The sequence below is a fragment of the Balaenoptera borealis genome (assembly GCF_965194805.1).
Source record: "Balaenoptera borealis genome assembly, chromosome: 16".
NCBI lineage: Eukaryota > Metazoa > Chordata > Mammalia > Artiodactyla > Balaenopteridae > Balaenoptera > Balaenoptera borealis.
Genome location: NC_138872.1, coordinates 11,142,809 through 11,160,326, shown reverse-complemented (window position 1 = coordinate 11,160,326; position 17,518 = coordinate 11,142,809). Strand labels below are relative to the sequence as shown.

Genomic DNA, 17,518 nt, shown 5'->3' with positions numbered 1-17,518 from the left:
GTCGGAATGAAGCTGTGAAGAGCCCTCACTGAGCAGCTGTCACAAGGTCAGTGCCCCGCTGTCCCACCGGGAAAGGTCCTCCACCGCAGAGAAGCTTTACCTCCAGCCTCACTTTGCCGACCAGGGCCCCCTGGGGCTCCAGAGGACTGTGCTCACAGCTGCCTACCGCCGGGGCGCCCAGCATCCTGTGGCCTCCCCCATACCCTGATGCTGGGTTCTGCTGTCCCTTCTTCATGGATTACGTTCCCCAAGGGGCTGCTGTTGCCCAAAAGCCGGCCAGGCTTGGCGCCGTGGAGATAAACAAGCCGAGAGCCACGGCATCTGAGAGCTCCAGAAACTGGCCTTTGTGGGAAAGCTGCAGCCAGCTGGCACCAAGTGTCACGGCCTGGCCGTGGCCCCCGAGCAGTCAGACCTGGCGGTGACAGGACGAAGGGGAAGGGGTCAGGCCTTAGCCTTCACATGGCAACAGATGCCTGACTCCGGATTGGGAGAACAGGCTTTGAGGCCAGATGCAGCTCACAGGGCCCGGGAGCCTCCGTGACTACGATGTCCAGCGCTCCCCACCCCAGGCCTACGTGATCCCCGCCCCTGAGCTGGATCCGCCGTGCGGCCCAGCCCAGCCCCCCGGCCCCAGCCCAGGCTGACTGCCCACAGAGACGCGTGTCCGTCCCTTCCTCTCATCCAGGGTTGGAGCCCCCTGAGCAGAGGACCACAGGGGCCACATGGCCGTTGTCTGTCCTGCCGTCGCTCCGAAGACGGGAATGTGAGTCAGACCTCTGATGTCCACAGGCGTGGAGACAGGCCGGCAGCCCGTGGGCGACTCAGCTGTGGCAGGTAGTGGTTTGGGGGTAACCCCAGCCCTCCTCCTGGGTCCAGCTGATCCCACAGCTTCTTGGATGCTGGGCACATGGGCCGCCCAAGCCGGGTGACGACCACTTCGGTACTGGGCTCCCAGTTGCCCCGAGGAAGCAGAAGGCTCCTGCCCAGTGGGCAGCGGGTGAGTTAGGAGCCGGGCCCTGGAGCCACAGCCAGAAGCCGGCGCGCTGCTAGCCTCGGCTCTTCTCCATACGCGGCCAGCCCCCCACCGGATCGCGGTCCTGACAACAACAGTTGGCGTTAATAAGAACTTGCTCTATGCCGTTAGCTCAGGACGTCCCCGCAAGCCCCCAAGGGAGGTCTGTTACAATCCCTATCTTACATTCTGACCATTCCAATCAGAGGGTGAGGTGGGTTAAATCAAACCCAACTCCGAAAAATCATGGCCTACTCATCATTCGCCCACATAGGGCTGTCTAAGGGGCTGGACGCAGGGGAATAGGATTGGGACCCAGGTAGTCTGGCTTTGAGACAGTGCTCTCTGCCATGTGTCTGTCCAGCCCCTACCTACTCGCCAGGCCCATCAACCGCCCACACAAAGTGCTGCGGACTGGCTTTGTCCTTCGGGGACCCCTGGCCTCCCCAGGGGTCTCCAATCCACTCACTCTCTCCACTCTGACAGAGCAACTATTTCCTGGCCCCAAAGCCCCAGTTGTTGGAAATTACAAGTTTTCTTTCCTGACTCCTAATTGCACACGTCTCCCATTAGCCAAAGCAAGTTCTTTCCACGGCGGCGTCATAAAAAGTGAACTGCGGAGTGTCATCTGGCCGCGCACTCATTCATCTCTGTCGGAGCCCCATCCCGGCCCCACCAGGCCCTACTCTCCCCTCGCCGATGCCACCATCAAAGAAACAGCCCCACCAATGCTGCAAGGCCGTGGCCGGGCCTGGCCCGAGAAGTCGGGGCTCGTCGACCTGCCAGAGTGAATCACTTTGCGAGCATTTAATGGCATTGTCTTGAAGATGAATAAATCACACCTTAATGGACCATTTTTCAATTTGTAGCCCTCAGTCAAGACTCCTAAAATGTCCCCAGATGTGAGGGATGACGTGGCACGCCAGCTTCCTACCCGCAGGAGACCCGGGCACCGGCAACCCGAGGCAGAGCACAACCTCAGTTTCCCACGATAAAGACAAGATTCCTCCCCTGTCCCTTTACAGCCTCTCTGCAGGTGGGATGTTTCTGGAGAGAGGTGCGGGCCGGGAGCAAGCCTATCTCAGATACTGGGATCCTGGGAAGGAAAGTATGGCAACCCCAAGCTCTCAGGGTGGGATTGGAGCATCTCGAAATCTTGCCAGCTTTGGAGTCAGAAAGAAAAGGCTCTGAAGCCCAGCTTTGCTATTTGCCAACTGTGTGACCTAGGGCAAGTCAGTTCACCTATCTGGGCCTCAGAGATAATCACAGGACCACTTCACACAGCTTCAGAGAGGGCCAAATGAGAGAAGGAATAAAAGAAGCTCAAGAGAAATACCCGGCACGCGGTGTGTACTGCTTAAATAGGTGGTGAAGGGAGTGTCAATAATGGCGAATATTTATTAGGTGGTGTCGTAAGTTGAATGGTGTCCCCCCAAAATTCATGTCTACCCAGAGACCTAGAACGTGACCTTATCTGGAAATAGTCTTTGCAGATGTAATTAGTTATGATGAGGTCGTACTGGATTATGGTGGCCCTAAATCCAATGACTGGTGTCCTTATAAGAGGAGAGGACACACGGAAGAGGGCCAGGTGAGGGCAGTGAACACCTGCTCATTCATTTGTTCTCTCGTTCGGGGCAGGTCCAACAGCACGCTGGGCGCGGACCCGGGGCTGCCAGCATCCACGGTGCAGGGAGCCCCCTGACCCTTCAGACACTCTGGAAGAATTCCTAAGGTCATCCCTGGATTTGCCCTCCCTGGATTTTCTACAGTCGCCCTGCAGTCAGGTACAGAGGAGGGGGAGAAACCCAGGCAAAACCACGCTTCCGATCCAATCCAGCAGCAAACATCCCTCACCCTGGGTCAGGAGTGTTTGTCCATCGGGAAACAAGAACAGTTCATCTGAGTTTCTTCACCCTTTGTCCCAAGAGGCAAAAATGTCAGAAATGTGCAAGAGCTCTGGCCACAGAGGGACACTGTATCTCGCCCCCGCGGTCCATTTCCTGCACGGGGCTGAGGGTCAGGGTGAGGACCACTGCCCTGAGGGTCAGGAGAAGTGGATCGGCCCCTGCTGTGCCGCGGGCCAGCTGTGGGGCGCAGGGTGAGACTCTCCCATCTCTGGGCCCCAGTTTTCTTATCTGTAAAATGGGGGTGTTGACGCCTGATCCAGCATCGCATGGAGTTAAGTGCCAGCGGATGGCATAATCGCAGGTCAGGTCATATCGGGTGGTTTTCCTCTATTCTCTCTAAGGGGGTCAACAACATGAGAAATGGGGTCTTCCGTCAGTGCCTCCCTCAGGCCCTACTTTATAACCAGCGGACTTGGCCCTGTCAGTCAATGCATGTGATTCACTAAGTACCCAGTGCATGCACGGCACTGTGCAGGTTTCTGGGAGGATATTTACGACTGTTAACACCGAAGATTAACAGTATCAGCAGTAGCCAGCATTTATTGAGCATTTGCTAGATCCAAAGCATTATGTGCTTTGCCTCATTTAATTCCGAAAACAAACCTACTAGATAGGAATCGTCAGGACCCCCATTTCTGAAAGAAGACTCAGTCCAGAGGGAGGACGACTTGCCCAAGCCCACACAGTTAGGTTGGACTCCGTTTATCCTCGATTTCAGACCAGATGCTGTGGCCTGCAAGTACCCACGGCCCAGTGGGCGAGGTGAGCCTGGACCCTCCCATAGATGCGACATTCCTAACCTGAGCTTGTGTTTCTCATGCCCGACACAGGGTCAAACATTTCACCAATGTTGTATCGCTGAGACCTCCCAAGACCTTCCTGAGGAGTTGTTACCATTATTGTTATTACCCGGTTCATACAGATGAGGACACGGAGGCCCTGGGGGTTACATGGGTGGAGAGCTAAGAAGTCAGGACGAAAATCCAGCCTTCCTGACTTCTCCTGTGCCTGCAAAAGGGAGCCAGGCACCATGGTACTAAATCCATGCAGAGACAGCCAAGAGTATTGGAACAGAGATCCCAGGGGCCTTCCTGGAGGAAGAGGATCGCAAAAGATGGGCTGAACCTGCATGGCACAGATTTCCTCTGTCCAGGCCAGCTCAGGCATTTGCCAGAAACTTGGGGACCAGATGGTCTCACTCCTCTGAGGGACTCAGAAGGAATCTGTCCCACCTGGCTCGGGAGGGCCTGACCCTGCCCTGCCCCACAGGCCGGTCTGCATGCCAGGCCGGGGCTGGCCCATGGCCCACACATCGCTCCTCATTCTGCAGGCCCCAGGGAGGAAAGTCCAGAGCCAAGGTTATCATGGGGTTCACATACCCCGGGGAGGGGTGGATACACAAAGCTACAGGTCATTCAACGCAGCATGACTTGCAATCACAAAAGATTGGAACCGATGTCACGTCTATCAACAGGGGACTGGGTTAAGATACTTTGGTACAATCACATATGACTCAAGCGTCAGAGGAGATCCTGAGTCCATAATAAAAACTGACGTTTAGGAAGGACTTTACATGTGGTCAGGGTCTCTTCCAAGTGTATCCACTCATTTGGTCCTTACAGCAATCTCAGGAGGGGCCATGACCATCACTTTAAAATGAGGAAAGTGAGGCACAAAAAGCTCAAGTCCCTCGTCCACGGCTCGTGGCTACGAACAGCGGAGCTGCGATTTGGTGCAGGCAACAGAGGCTGGCTGGGGACCAGCCTGCCACATGGTCTCCCAGCTTCTCTGTCTTGACAAGAGCCCTGGCGCTCTTGGAACCCGGGAAGGAAGAGAGGCACGCAGACACCCTTCAGCGCTCCCTGCCCTGTGCCAGCCTGGGGAGCAGGTGCAATTAGAAGAGGCTTGACTGAGGCGTCCTCGTCTGAAGTGGATTCTGATAACTCAGCCGCTGTGGTAGCCAACTTCTCCTCCAGCCAATTATGGCCAGCGGGGCCCACTGATGATTTTTACAGCCTTTCCTGGAGTCATAACAAGGAAAACTAAATGAGCTACAGGACCCCTTTCATCACTAACAGCCGGGTATCACGGTCGGGGGCAGAGGAAGGAAAGAAAAATCACTTTTCTCCCCCACTCTGAGCTAATCAACAGAACTCGAGCCTGGACGGCCAACATGTTGGTGTTGAGAAAAGCTGTTCTCAAGCAGAACTAATTGGCAACAGAAATGGAATCTTCCCCCCCCCAAAAAAAAGTATAAACATGCTTTCTCCCTGGGAATTACCCTTCAGAATAGGTATTCCAGACGTGTGTGTGCAATGGCCCAAGCACGGCCGTCAGCTTCACATGGGCGAGGCCAGAGACGGCCTGGGCCGGTCACCACTCATCCCGGTCGGCCCTTCTGGCAATAAGATGGTCGCCAAGGTCAATGGCCAGACCAGTCCAGACTGGAGTGGACGTCTCCACTCCTGTTACCCAGCACCCCCGCCCTTCTCCCAAGAACAGCAGCTGGCTTTGGGGCACCTCAGGCCCTGATTCGCCGACACTGGTTTGGATGGAATTGATTCCCCCTCAGCTCCAAGGATAAGCCTTGTCAGTTGCTCATGCCAAGGAACGTATTCCAGGGATATTTCAGGAATGGGCATACAAGCTAACAAGATATAGTATGGCACAAGAAAGGAACACTTCATGAGGCTTCTGGAAAAGAGAGCTCTTGCCACTTTAGAGGTGCAGAGAGGTGAAGTAATTTGCCTAGAGTCACACAGCACAGTGGTAGGGGATCCAGGATTTGAACCCAAGTCTGTAGGACTGAAGAGTTTGCAACACTTAACTGCTAAGCTCTACCAAGAGGGGGAATAAACTCCAGAGGAAGCCAGACAAGCTGGATCCAAACCCAACTCTGTGTGATTCCAGGCAAGTTACTTAACCTCTCTGTTCATCAGTTTCCAGACCTGTAAAGTGGGGCTTATAAGAGCACCTCCACTTGCGGGACCTGAGGGTTGAATGAATTTACAGCAATACATGTAAAGTGTGTGGAAAAGTGCCTGTCTCACGATGAGGATTTACCCTTACCCCCGTCACACTGTTTCCCACATGTGATGAGAGTCAGACTAAATAAAAGCAGGGGAAGGGGAGGAAGGAGAGGTCGATGCTATCAGGTCAAGGTCTTTAATCCCTACCCCACATTTTCCTTCCTATAGCATAGCTGTCAGGCTCGGTTCCCCTCCAGGAGCAGCCATACCACAAAGATGTGGCACATCAGGAATCCACAGCCCGCTCAGGCTTGGGTATTCTGACCTGGAGAGACAGAGTCGATGGCAGCTGGGCCTGTCCATGTGGTGGTGGTCGAGATCCAGGGGAAATTCCACTCATTCAAGTGGCAAAAAAGTAAGACATCTGACGAATGCCACATGGTTGAGGGTGGGTGGGAATCGGTACAGCCACATTGGAAAATAGTTCAGTATATTATTTCATATTCCCTACAACCCAGCAATCCTACTCCTGGGTACACATCTGAGACACACGCCAGCATGAATGTACTAGGACAAGTGCAAGAATGCTGAAAGCAATTCTGTTTATAACAGCAAACAGACAAGCGGAAACAACCCAAAGGCCCATAGACTTGGAAAACAAATTCTGGCATACTGCAGAATAGTATACAGCAGTGAAAACGAATCAACAGCAAGCCGTATGCAGACATAGATGAATTTTAGTGATAAAATGCTTTAAGAACACATAGGTACCACAAGACAACATATATCTTTTTATAAAGTTCAAAAATAAGTAAAAGTAAATAATATATTATTATGGCATAAATATGTGAGTGATAATACTACTTTTTTAAACAAGAGAAATCAGGATGATGAAAACATTCTGGAGATGGATGATGGTGATAGTTGCAAAACATTGCGAGCGTACTAAATGCCACAGAATTGTATCCTTGAAAATGGTTAAAATGGTAAATTTTATATTATGGATATCTTACTACAATTTTTTAAAAACCAAGGGAAAGATAAACACAAAATTCAAATAGTAGCTACCACAGTAGGAAGGAGCACATACCTGGTTATAAATAATTGTCACAGCTGTTTGTGGGTTGGGTGGGTAAATGGGGCCATTCAACTGTCTCTTTCACCTGGGTTGTGATTAATTCAAGTCACCTGAGGTCCATTTTTTAAAGACTTGAGGAAAGCTCTCTGAACCTGGATTTGGGGACCAGGGATCTAGTGGGTGCCACTGGGCAAGTGAGAAAAGACCTCGGGCCGTTCCCGCTGCTGTCGACCAGGCATCAGCCCATCTGGCATCTGGTGGGTGGGCGCAACCAATGGTCTGGAAGCACCACTTAAGCCCACCTCCTCATGCCTCCACCTGCAGGGCCTTCCCCTCCCCTCACTCATTCTCCCCTGGGGAGCGAGTTTGGAGGGCGATGCTGGGCTCGCTCCTCAGCGGAGGGCTGCCAGCAGCGCTGGGTGGTGGGAGAGGGGATTCAACTCAAGGGACAACACGGTGACAGCCACCTGGCTGAGACAGAATCCGTGTCCCATCACCTGCCTGACTCCTGGGTTTATCCGAACTCAGGTAAGAAAGAGGGGGTTGTTTACCGGGTCCTCCAAGCCCACCTGAGACAGACAAGGTGGGGTGAGTACAGGCGCCACATGAAGAGCCTGGAACCTGGGCCTGGGTTGGTCTGACGGGCACATGTGAGGATGCACGATTCCACAGACTCTCATTGTTTTGCAAAGGAGCGGCCGCTTGTTGAGTTAGCACGGGCTATTAAAATGCGGTATTCATAAATGAAGTGTGGCATGCAGCTAGAGGTTCCCAGGGACCCTCATTCAGTCTGACTGCTTTGTCACCCTTGGCAACGTAGCAAAGCAAATATGCCATAAGTCTTAACTGAGTACCTACTATGGGATACAGCACTGAACAAAACAGGCCAAAAAAAAAAAAAAAATCCTGCCCTCAGGAAACTCACATTCTAGTAGAGGATATTTTGCAAAAGAAAAATAATATATTATTTTTAGATGATGGAAAGAGGTAAGGAGTAAGCCACGTGGAGATCTGGGAATGAATGTCCCAGGCAGAGGGGAAGGCAAGTGCAAAGGTCCTGAGGCAGTACTGAGCCTGGCTCACTTGAGAACAGTGAGTGTGGCGAGGGGCAGGGCAGGGCAGAATCTGGAGATGAGGTCCAGATTCTGCGGGCCCTGGTGGCTATGGTTAGGAGCAGGGAGCCAGGCCTGCGGGGAGGAGGGTGTCCTGAGCAGAGGAGGGGCAGGATCTGACTTCCTTTTAATAAGACCTGCTGGCTGCAGGTGTAGAACCCATCAGAGAGGCAAGAGGAGAAGCAGAGACGTCTGTGAGGAGGCAACCACAACAGTCCAGAGAGGGATGATGGCCGCGGGGACGAGGGTGGCGGCAGTGGAGGTGCCGGGAAGCCATCAGCTTCCGGAGACAGGTTGAGGGTAGAGCCAATAGAATGTCTATTTTACTGAAAAATGGAAGCAGCTGGGCTCTACTCATGTGTTTTGCAGTCAAGAAAGTTTGAGACCTGGTTTGAAAATAGAGATGTGGTTGTCAAAACGGCTCCCTTCTCACAACCTCCTGGGGCTTCTGTTATGCAGGCATTGAAAGGAGTGGTTTAGGTCTTCATGTGCTAACAGGGAAAGACACCCGGGGTGTATTGTCAAGTGAAAAAAGGAAGATGCAGAATAAAATGTAAGAATGACCTCATTTTTGAACATTAAAATTACATATACGAGTGAATGAATGGTCTGGAAGAATAGACAGTGGTTACCTGGAGTGGGACCCACTGAGATTTAAAGTCAAGATTGCCCTTCCTACATGCAAAATAAAAGAATCAAAAAACCCTGGGTTTAGCTCCTTTTAAGATTGCTGTGGGCAGGGCTCGCTTCCTGCCATCCCAGCCTCACTTCTCATAGGCGGCCAGCGTCCCCACCTGGGCCTCCTCCTTGGCTAGGCCTGTAAGAAGGCAGAACAGGGGAATGAGAAATATTTTCCTCTCGTGCTTGCCGGCCTGGGAGACTGGAAAGGGCCCACCTGGCTCCTAGGCGTTCTAAAAATAGAAAGTTGTCTGAACTTTCCAATAGGTTTGGCTTAGCTGTTCCTCCTCCATGTTCCAAGATGCCATTTTGATTAGAGAATCATGTGTTGTGCATGAAAATCAAGGATGGCAGGAGCGAGACCTGAAAAGAGATGAAATTTACAGGGAGCTGCCCCTGATGGGACCCGGAAATGCCCTTCGAATGTGGAGGGGCGGGGGGCGGGGCGCGAATGGGGGGCACCGAGGACGCGGGGACCCAGGGCCTTTGTGCTGCCTGAGCTGGGGCCCTGGACGCAGCCGGTGCAAATAATACCTTCTGGCCCTCCCAATCTCTGCATCCATTCCAGCGCTTAGGGCAGGAGAGAGGAGTTTGGCTGTTGGGTTTGTTTGAGGCCAGAGGAGGAAGTTGAGGGATTGTGTCCAAGGCCCAGTGCCTGGAGTTTGAATGCCTTTGGGTGAGAGCTGAGGACGGTCCATGACAAGATTTCTAAGAGCCTGGGCACAAGCATATATGCTATGGGGCCAGTGGTGTGTTTGTTAGTAAAGGTTTAACAACCAGCTTTCCAGGGGAAAGTGTATGTGCGTGTATGCACGTGCACACATGTACAGATATAGTCACTTACTCATGCTTGCACACATAAACACATATATACTCAGGTTTACTATAGATTGTATTGATGTAAATGATGTGTAGCACACAACTTACAGATAAACATAAAATGTACAATAGCCCCGCCCTTTTGTAAATTTCATATACTCAGTTGATTCACACAGGACATTTTTGTTGATTTTTGCCCCCAACTCTTGTATCTGTTGTCACCCTATGGTTATAATTGATGAGTGACTGTAGTTCTTTCCAGAATGTTGGCTGATATCTGCCTTTACCTTAAGGACTGAGACAAAAATGATACACCAAAGAGCAGGTCGGAACTTTCCTGGTTTGTCAGCGAAGTGTGCAACCTCCCTGCTTTTTGGTGTTATTCCCGCTGTAACAATTAGAGACATGACACACTTTTATGTTTAACCTGCATCATCCTTTTCTCCCTCCCTTTTTTTGTCTAGATCACTTTGTCTGTTGATCTAGACAATCAATAAAACAATAAATCAAGCCCTGAGCTGTACTGTTTGCCAATTCCCGTAGTGTAATTACTCCCACCATGGCCGACTTCGGGCTACCAACTTAAGTCGCAAAAAATGGAAAGAGATCTGCAATAGTGCACTGTTAGGGGGTGTTCCCACCAGACAGACACACTGGATGTGAATATCCCCAGAAGAACCAGTAACATGTAGTTTTAAAAACTGGAAAGTGATGAGTTTTGAGTACTTATGACTTGTTTTTTGTTTTTTTAAATTTTATTTATTTATTTATTTATTTATTTATTTGCTATGTTGGGTCTTCGTTGCTGCACGCGGGCTTTCTCTAGTTGCAGCAAGTGGGGGCTGCTCTTCGTTGCGGTGCGCGGGCTTCTCATTGTGGTGGCTTCTCTTGTTGTGGAGCACGGGCTCTAGGCACATGGGCTTCAGTAGTTGTGGCACGCAGGCTCAGTAGTTGTGGCGCACGGGCTTAGTTGCTCCGTGGCATGTGGGATCTTCTCGGACCAGGGCTCGAACCCGTGTCCCCTGCATTGGCAGGAGGATTCTTAACCACTGCGCCACCAGGGAAGCCCCACGACCTTTATTTTTAATTAAATTTATTTAATTATAAGTTTATGTAGCTTAATTTTTAATAACGGCTCTGGTTAGCAATGAGTTCACCAAATTCCTGAAAATCTGACAATCGGCTTTCGCAAGCCGGTCCAAGCTGGCTCCAGCACACCATCCGTGCAGGGACCACACGGCAGAGAGTGTCACAGGCTGGGGAGGAAGTCCTTCCCTCCACCTCTGCCCAGAGCCCAGAGCAGCTCAGGCACTAAGCAGTTGGAGTCTGGCCCCACCAGATGGGTGCTGGCAACAGTGAAGTTTCTCCCAGTGGCCTTGGGGGCAGAGGCGAGGGACCAGTTTGCAAGCCAACGTGAGACATCCCTTTGGAGCTCCCCAGAAGGAACTGGGGGACCCTGGGGATGCTGAGCTTCCAATGACGCGTAGGTGAGGGCTCTGTAAGTGGCAGACATCTGGGTTAAATCACTCTGTGCCAAACCTAAGCTGCGGGACTGAGCTGGGCTTTCAGCATTTCATGAGGCTTTTCTGAAGCTTGCGGGGCCCTAGGACTGTTCTCACTGACAGCAGTCACGGGGCACTGCACGCTAGCAATCACTTCTTCAAGCCCATCTTAATCCCAGACTCCTCCGGCCCCTTCCCTGATGCGCTGGGGGACTCGCAGGGAGATTTTCCTCCTCTTTAAGCTTGTGTCTTACCCACGTTTAGAACATAAGTGCCTTCCAGCCAGAGTCACAGCATTTTAGAGTTGCAAAGAGATTTTAGAGATTTCCTAAAATAATCTCGTCTTATAGATGAGAGAAGGGGAGTGACTTGCTCAAGATTACAAAAATCAAGGGCAGAACTGGGTAGGGTGACCAACTGTCCCAGTTTGCCCGGGACTGAGGGGGTCTCCTGGGACAAGTTGGTCACTCTTGAGCTAGGACCACCAGTCGGGTCTCGACTCAAGCCCAAGGCAGAGGGTCTGGGCCAGTCCCAGAAAGAAAAGGAGTGAGTACAGAGCTGCTGTGGGATGGAATTTTCCAAGGGAAGAGAAAAGAGGAGGCCATATCTGGGTGCTGGGACTTCCAGCTCTACCCAGATGGCTGGCACCCAAGGGATTTCCCACCTGCCACAGCCCTGCTGTGGATTTCCCAGCCCTTGATGTAACATGCCAACTCCTTGTTGCTGCCAGGGAGACACTAGCTGACTTTATCTGCATCTCATCTCTTGGCTGCTGTCACCACAGCTTCAGGGATGTATATGCAAATGGCCTACGATAATATTAATATGTGATTCCCCCCAAGGGAGGCATGTGGAAAGCACTGTATGTGTTTCACAATTCTGTTTCGTCCAGAGGAGCAGTGGGGGCCCAGAATGATTCGAAACAGATTTTTGAAAAGGCAAAATAAAACTGGAACAAAACCTCATAGAGGCATGTGCCACTCTCCCCACCCTCAGCTCTCCCCACCCCTGCCTAATATTAACCCTCTTCTCTCATTCCCCGGGAGGCTCGTACAGCAAGTGGCATCAGGCCCTCTCCATTCAATCCAGGAGCCCCTGCCCATCCCTGGGCTGACATACCCTCTAAATAGTTGCAGGCTGATCAGCCTGCTTGCTGCTTCGTCTGTCCCACTGCTCTGCTTCCTCGTGCACATAACACCCCCCTGACACCCTCTCCTCCTTCACCTCTGCTTCCTGGGATAGTCACAGACTCAGAGAACACAGAAGTCCCAGCTACTCCTGGAGGTGGAGAGCTTCTGAGATCTGATTCTCATCTCTGCCACCCACCAGCTGTGTGACCTTGGGCAAGTCACTTCATTTCCCTGTGCCTCCATTTGCTCAATGTACAATGAGAATAAGAGTAATAATCCCTGTCCTGCCAGGGGCTCATGGGGATTCTCTGAGCTAAATGCCTGGCACAGTGCCTGGCACGCAGCAGAGCCACAAAGCACGGCAGTCGGAGGGAACTCCCTGGAGTCCAGTGGTTAGGACTCTGCACTTTCACTGAAAGGGCCGGGATTCATTCCCCGGTCAGGGAATTAAGATCCTGCAAGCTGCCCGGCGCTGCTAAAAACAAGGGAAAAACTGTGGTCATAGTAAGAGCCCCTTAAAGATCACCTAGTTCAACCCCTCATTGTAGGGATGGACAAAGGGAGGCCCAGAGAGGGGAAAGAACTTGCCCAAGGCCACACAGCAAGATGCTGCCATCTCATCTCAGCCTCAGCGCTTGGGGAGCTCCAGGTGGGATGTGCGGACGCCCTCCTCACACCCCGACTCCCTCTAAAGTCTGGTCCACGGCAGCTGCATACGAAGCAGTCACTTCGCACTCACCATCGAGCAGGTCTCGACATTCAGGGCCGTGTCACGCCGTCCTCCTGCAAGCAGCCCGGCTTTCTCTATCGCTGAAGCGAGCGTCGGCTCCCATCGGCTGCGGGACTCCGGAGACCAGCCTGTCCGGACTGGCCGCTGGAAGATGGCCTCGGAGGACCCCCTGCCCGCGATCTTCCTCGTGGTGCCGTGGGGACGGCGCGCGGCCGCCAGCCGGGCTCGGATAAAGCAGCCTGGCTCTTATCCGGCCTGTGTCAGGGTGCAGGCGGCCGCGGAGCCGGGGCTCCAGGAAGCCCGCCTGGGGCCCCCCCACGCCGGCCCCGTTCCCCCCGGATGCTGCCTGCCGCTCTGGCCGCGGCCGATTGCCCGTCAGTGTCACTGTGAGCTCTGCCAGGGAGAATTCCATGCTGGCCCCCTGCAGGCGGGGCCCCACCCCTTCACGGCCCACCCCCACTCGCATCTTGGCAAGGGGACCGGGGAAGGCAGCTAATTTCAAGTCCGCACGGCGTTTGTGGTCGTGTCCTGAACTCTCCACGATTAATCACGGAGCATCCGATTTCTGCTTTGCCTCAGAGGGGGGTGTGGGGAGGCCTGGAAGTTTCTGTTTACTCATTCTGCACCGGGCTTCGTGCTAATCACAAACAGACGGGACCCAGCCTCCCCCTCCCTCCCCCGCCCTCTTCTCCCTCTTCTTACCTTGCCACTTTCGGGTCCCCCACCTCACTCTTTCTCCTTTCCCTCCTTTCTTCCCTCTTTCCCATCTGTTCCCTGCCTCTGTCCCAGATCCGGTCCTCCTTACAACCCTTCCTCTGGTCCTGGTTCCCCCCAAGCCCTCTCTGCACCTCCCACTTCTCCTGGGATGTAAATTAGCTTGGCCTTTTCCCTTTACATCTTTACAGCTAGTGGTCAGCTTCTTTTACTGCCTCTTTTCTTTCTTTACAACCTAATTATTTCAGGGTTTGCCCCGCCGCCCAACCCCCATTACATGGGTGTGTAGAACTCCTATGAACTTGACGGTGTCTCCCAGTCAAGGGTGGAGCCCAGACACGACGCACTGCTCCTTTGGTCACCTCGGCACATCTCGGCTCTCGGCTTTCGGATTCTGCTCAGGGATGGACCCAGGAACAAAGGCCCCATTCATCGCCACCACGCAGAGCCCACCCCCCAGCCATGGTGCCTCCCAGCCTGTAACACCTAGGGATAAATTTCTCTCTGCTGCCCCTTGGCTCCCTGCCACCCTGCAGCCACTGCAGACAAGAAACCAGGAGTAAACATCCCCAAAGAAGAGAAACTGACACCCCTCCCCACAACCACAAACACACATACTCTGAAGGGTAATTTGGCAAGACCTTTAAAAACCAGAAATGAGCTTAAGCTGCCACCCAGAACATCACTTAATGCACGTCCACAAGGTGGCATGCACATAGAGGTTTGCTTAAAAAAAAAAGTTTATCACAGGCAACACTGGAAATAAATATCCATCAAAAAAAAATGACTGGTTAAATAGAATATGAAAGAATCGTACTATCCCAGGCAGGGATTTAGAGGGTGAGCTGCATCTGTATGTAACAATGGAGATGGGTCTCTAAGACATATTATTGTTGAGTGAAAAGAGGGTCAGAATGATACATTCAATATCATCCTGATTGTGTAACCCTCCGCCCTTATACACACATAAAATGAAATGCTATGGAAACACATAAAGCCAGGAAAATAGTCTGGAAAGATATAAACCACACTGAGCCGTTACTTCTGGGAAGTGGGGGAGGCAGAAGTTTAAGGGTGGTGCTCTTACCTGTAGCAGCTTCATTCTGAAAAGTGAAAATGGATTCATCTATTACCTTGATTCTCAACCAGCTTCCTTCACCAGTGACGTTGCACCCCATACTCGGAGAAAATTTCATCCATCCGTTTGCCTCCTTGGACTAGCTCAAAGAATTCTATAATCTGTCAGCTGAGAACTGAACAGCAGTCCTGAGGAGTGAACCCAGGAGTTCTACAAACACTCCAGTTTGATCACCTCTAGTCAGGTGTTGGGACCCAGAGCCGAAAGTGACTTTCCACTGAGTGAAATTCCTTAAGAGCCAGGGAGCTGTCAAAGTTACTCCGGAGTGGGCTTAGGTCTCCTGGGAAAGGAGGCCAGCAGATCTATATTTGAAAGCAAAGTATTGGAAAGTGATGGCTTGGTTTCAGGAAGCAATGTCACCTCCTCTAACTTATAAAACATGAAAACCATTTTGAAGCGTTTTAAAGGAGTGAACAAGTTCAGACTTCACGCCAAGAAAAGGGCTGCCGAGAAGCACAGCTTCAGTTCAGCCGTTTCCCTCCTGCTCACCGACCAAGTGCACGACCACATCTCACAGGCACAACAGGCAGGCGAGCCTGGTACTCCACACGAGGTGCTTCGCATGTGCTGTGATGTGATGGAATTCGCCAGAATGCTCTCTGTCCCTCACTTGTCCAGTGCCTGCGGGCTTTGGGAATTCGGCTGGGGAGTTACTGTAGAGAAGACAAGTGATGCTTCTCAGAGCCCCAAGCCAGTGGGGGCACCAGCCCCTCCAGCTCGTCCTCCAGGGCAGAAAGGAGCCCCAGCTTTGGAGGCGGGCAGTCTCAGACTTGGTGTTTCCAGCCGTCTGAGGATATGGCAGAGCATGCAGTTCCCGAAGCGGGGCTCACGTAGGGTCGGTGCCCAAGATGACTTTGGGTGACACACAGACTGGGCACTGAACAGCACTGCCCCTAGAGTGGGAACGTCATTTTACTCCTGTGACAATTCTCTTCCCATCCCGTTTGGCCTGGGACAGAGTGTCAGCTTTGTGCTAATCTGTCTTTAACACCTCTACCATCTACTAATCTCTCTTTCTGACAAAGAGAAAGCAGGCCTCAGGCTTAGGTCAGCCAGCAGCCCACAGCATCCAGCTAGAGTCCTGTTTGGCAAGTGATCACGGTTTTCCACTGTCTTCCACTTTCCTATTTGTAATTTTTTTAAGTTTAAAAGGGAATCCATCAGCTAAGGGAAAATCTAACAAAACCTTAATAAGGCACAGAGTTTAGTTAATGATGATGCCTCAATATTGGGTCATTAGTTGTGACAAATGTACCATAGCAATGTAAGATGACAACAAGAGGGACAACTAGAAATTGGGTGCAGGGTATGTAGAGTTCCCTGTACCATCTTTGCCACTTTTCTGTAAGTTTCAAACTATTCCAAGGTTGAAAGTTTAGTGGTGATCATTTTGTAATGTGTAGAAATATCGAATCACTATGTTGTGTCACAGGAACTAACATAGTGTTGTAGGTCAATTGTTCAAAAACAAACTCATAGAAAAGGAGATCAGATTTGTGGTTACCAGAGGCGGGGGTTTGGGGGAGGGGGGAATTGGATGAAGGTAGTCAAAGGTACAAACTTCCGGTTATAAGATAAATAAGTACTAGGGATGTAATGCACAACACAGTTAATATAATCAACACTGCTGTTCATTATATGTGAAAGTTGTTAGGAGGGTGACTCCTACGAGTTCTCATCACAAGGAGGACATCTTTCTTTTTCCTTTATTTTGTACCTGTATGAGATGATGAATGCTCACTGGAGTTATTGCAGTAATTATTTCATGACGTATGTAAGTCACATCATTATGCTGTACACCTTAAACTTATACAGTGCTGTATGTCAGTTATATCTCAATAAAACTGAAAGAAAAATAAGTAAATAAAATTGAAAGTTTATTTAACTATGTTTAATGGACCCAGAAAAAAAATAAGTCCATGGTTTTTTTTTGTTGTTGCTGTTCTTTGTTTTTTTTAATCGAGGTAGAGTTGATTTACAATATTATATTAGTTTCAGGTATACAACATAGTGATTCAATATTTTTATAGATTATACTCCATTTAAAGTTATCATAAAACAATGGCTATATTTCCTCGTGCTGTATAACATATCCTTGTTGCTTATCTATTTTATACATAGTCGTTTGTATCTCTTAATCCCCTACCCTATCTTGCCCCTTCCCCCCTTCCCTCTCCCCACTGGTAACCACTAGTTTGTTTTCTGTATCTGTGAGTCTGTATCTATTTTACTATATACATTCGTTTGTTTCAATTTTTAGATTCCACATATAAGTGATAACGTAGAGTATTTGCCTCTCTTTGCCTGACTTATTTCACTAAGCATAATGCTCTCTAGGTCCATCCCTGTTGTTGCCAATGGCAGAATTTCATTCTTTTCATTCCATTGTGTGTGTTTATATGTATGTGTGTGTATGTGTACGTTTATGTGTGTGTGTGTGTGTGTGTATATATACCACATCTTCTTTATCCATTCATCTGTTGATGGAAACTTAGGCTGCGTCCATATCTTGGCTATTGTAAATAATGCTGCTATGAACATGGGTGTGCACGTATCTTTTTGAACTAGTGTTTTCGTTTTCTTCTGATACATACCCAGCAGTGAGACTGCTGGATCATATGGTAACTCTATTTTCAGTTTTTGAAGAAACTCCATGCTGTTTTCCATAGTGGCTGCACCAATTTACCTTCCCACCAACAGTGCACGAGGGTTCCCTTTCCTCCACA

At 50.7% G+C, this 17,518-nt stretch overlaps 1 protein-coding gene across 6 annotated transcripts in view; it reads right to left on the bottom strand.

Annotated features, from left to right (window-relative positions):
• The window catches only part of RIPOR3 (RIPOR family member 3), a 73,002-nt gene extending 59,411 nt beyond the window's left edge, over positions 1 to 13,591 (bottom strand). For 2 of the 6 annotated variants that reach the window (XM_082361110.1, XM_082361112.1), the window contains exon 1: positions 12,950 to 13,584. In XM_082361110.1, coding sequence (XP_082217236.1) covers positions 12,950 to 12,952 — 3 coding nt within the window. In that variant the 5' untranslated portion in view covers positions 12,953 to 13,584. Of the gene's footprint in view, positions 1 to 12,949 lie in introns of all 6 variants that reach the window. The other 4 variants (XM_082361109.1, XM_082361107.1, XM_082361108.1 and 1 more) reach the window with 4 other exon arrangements.
• Between the last annotated feature and the right edge of the window lie 3,927 nt (positions 13,592 to 17,518).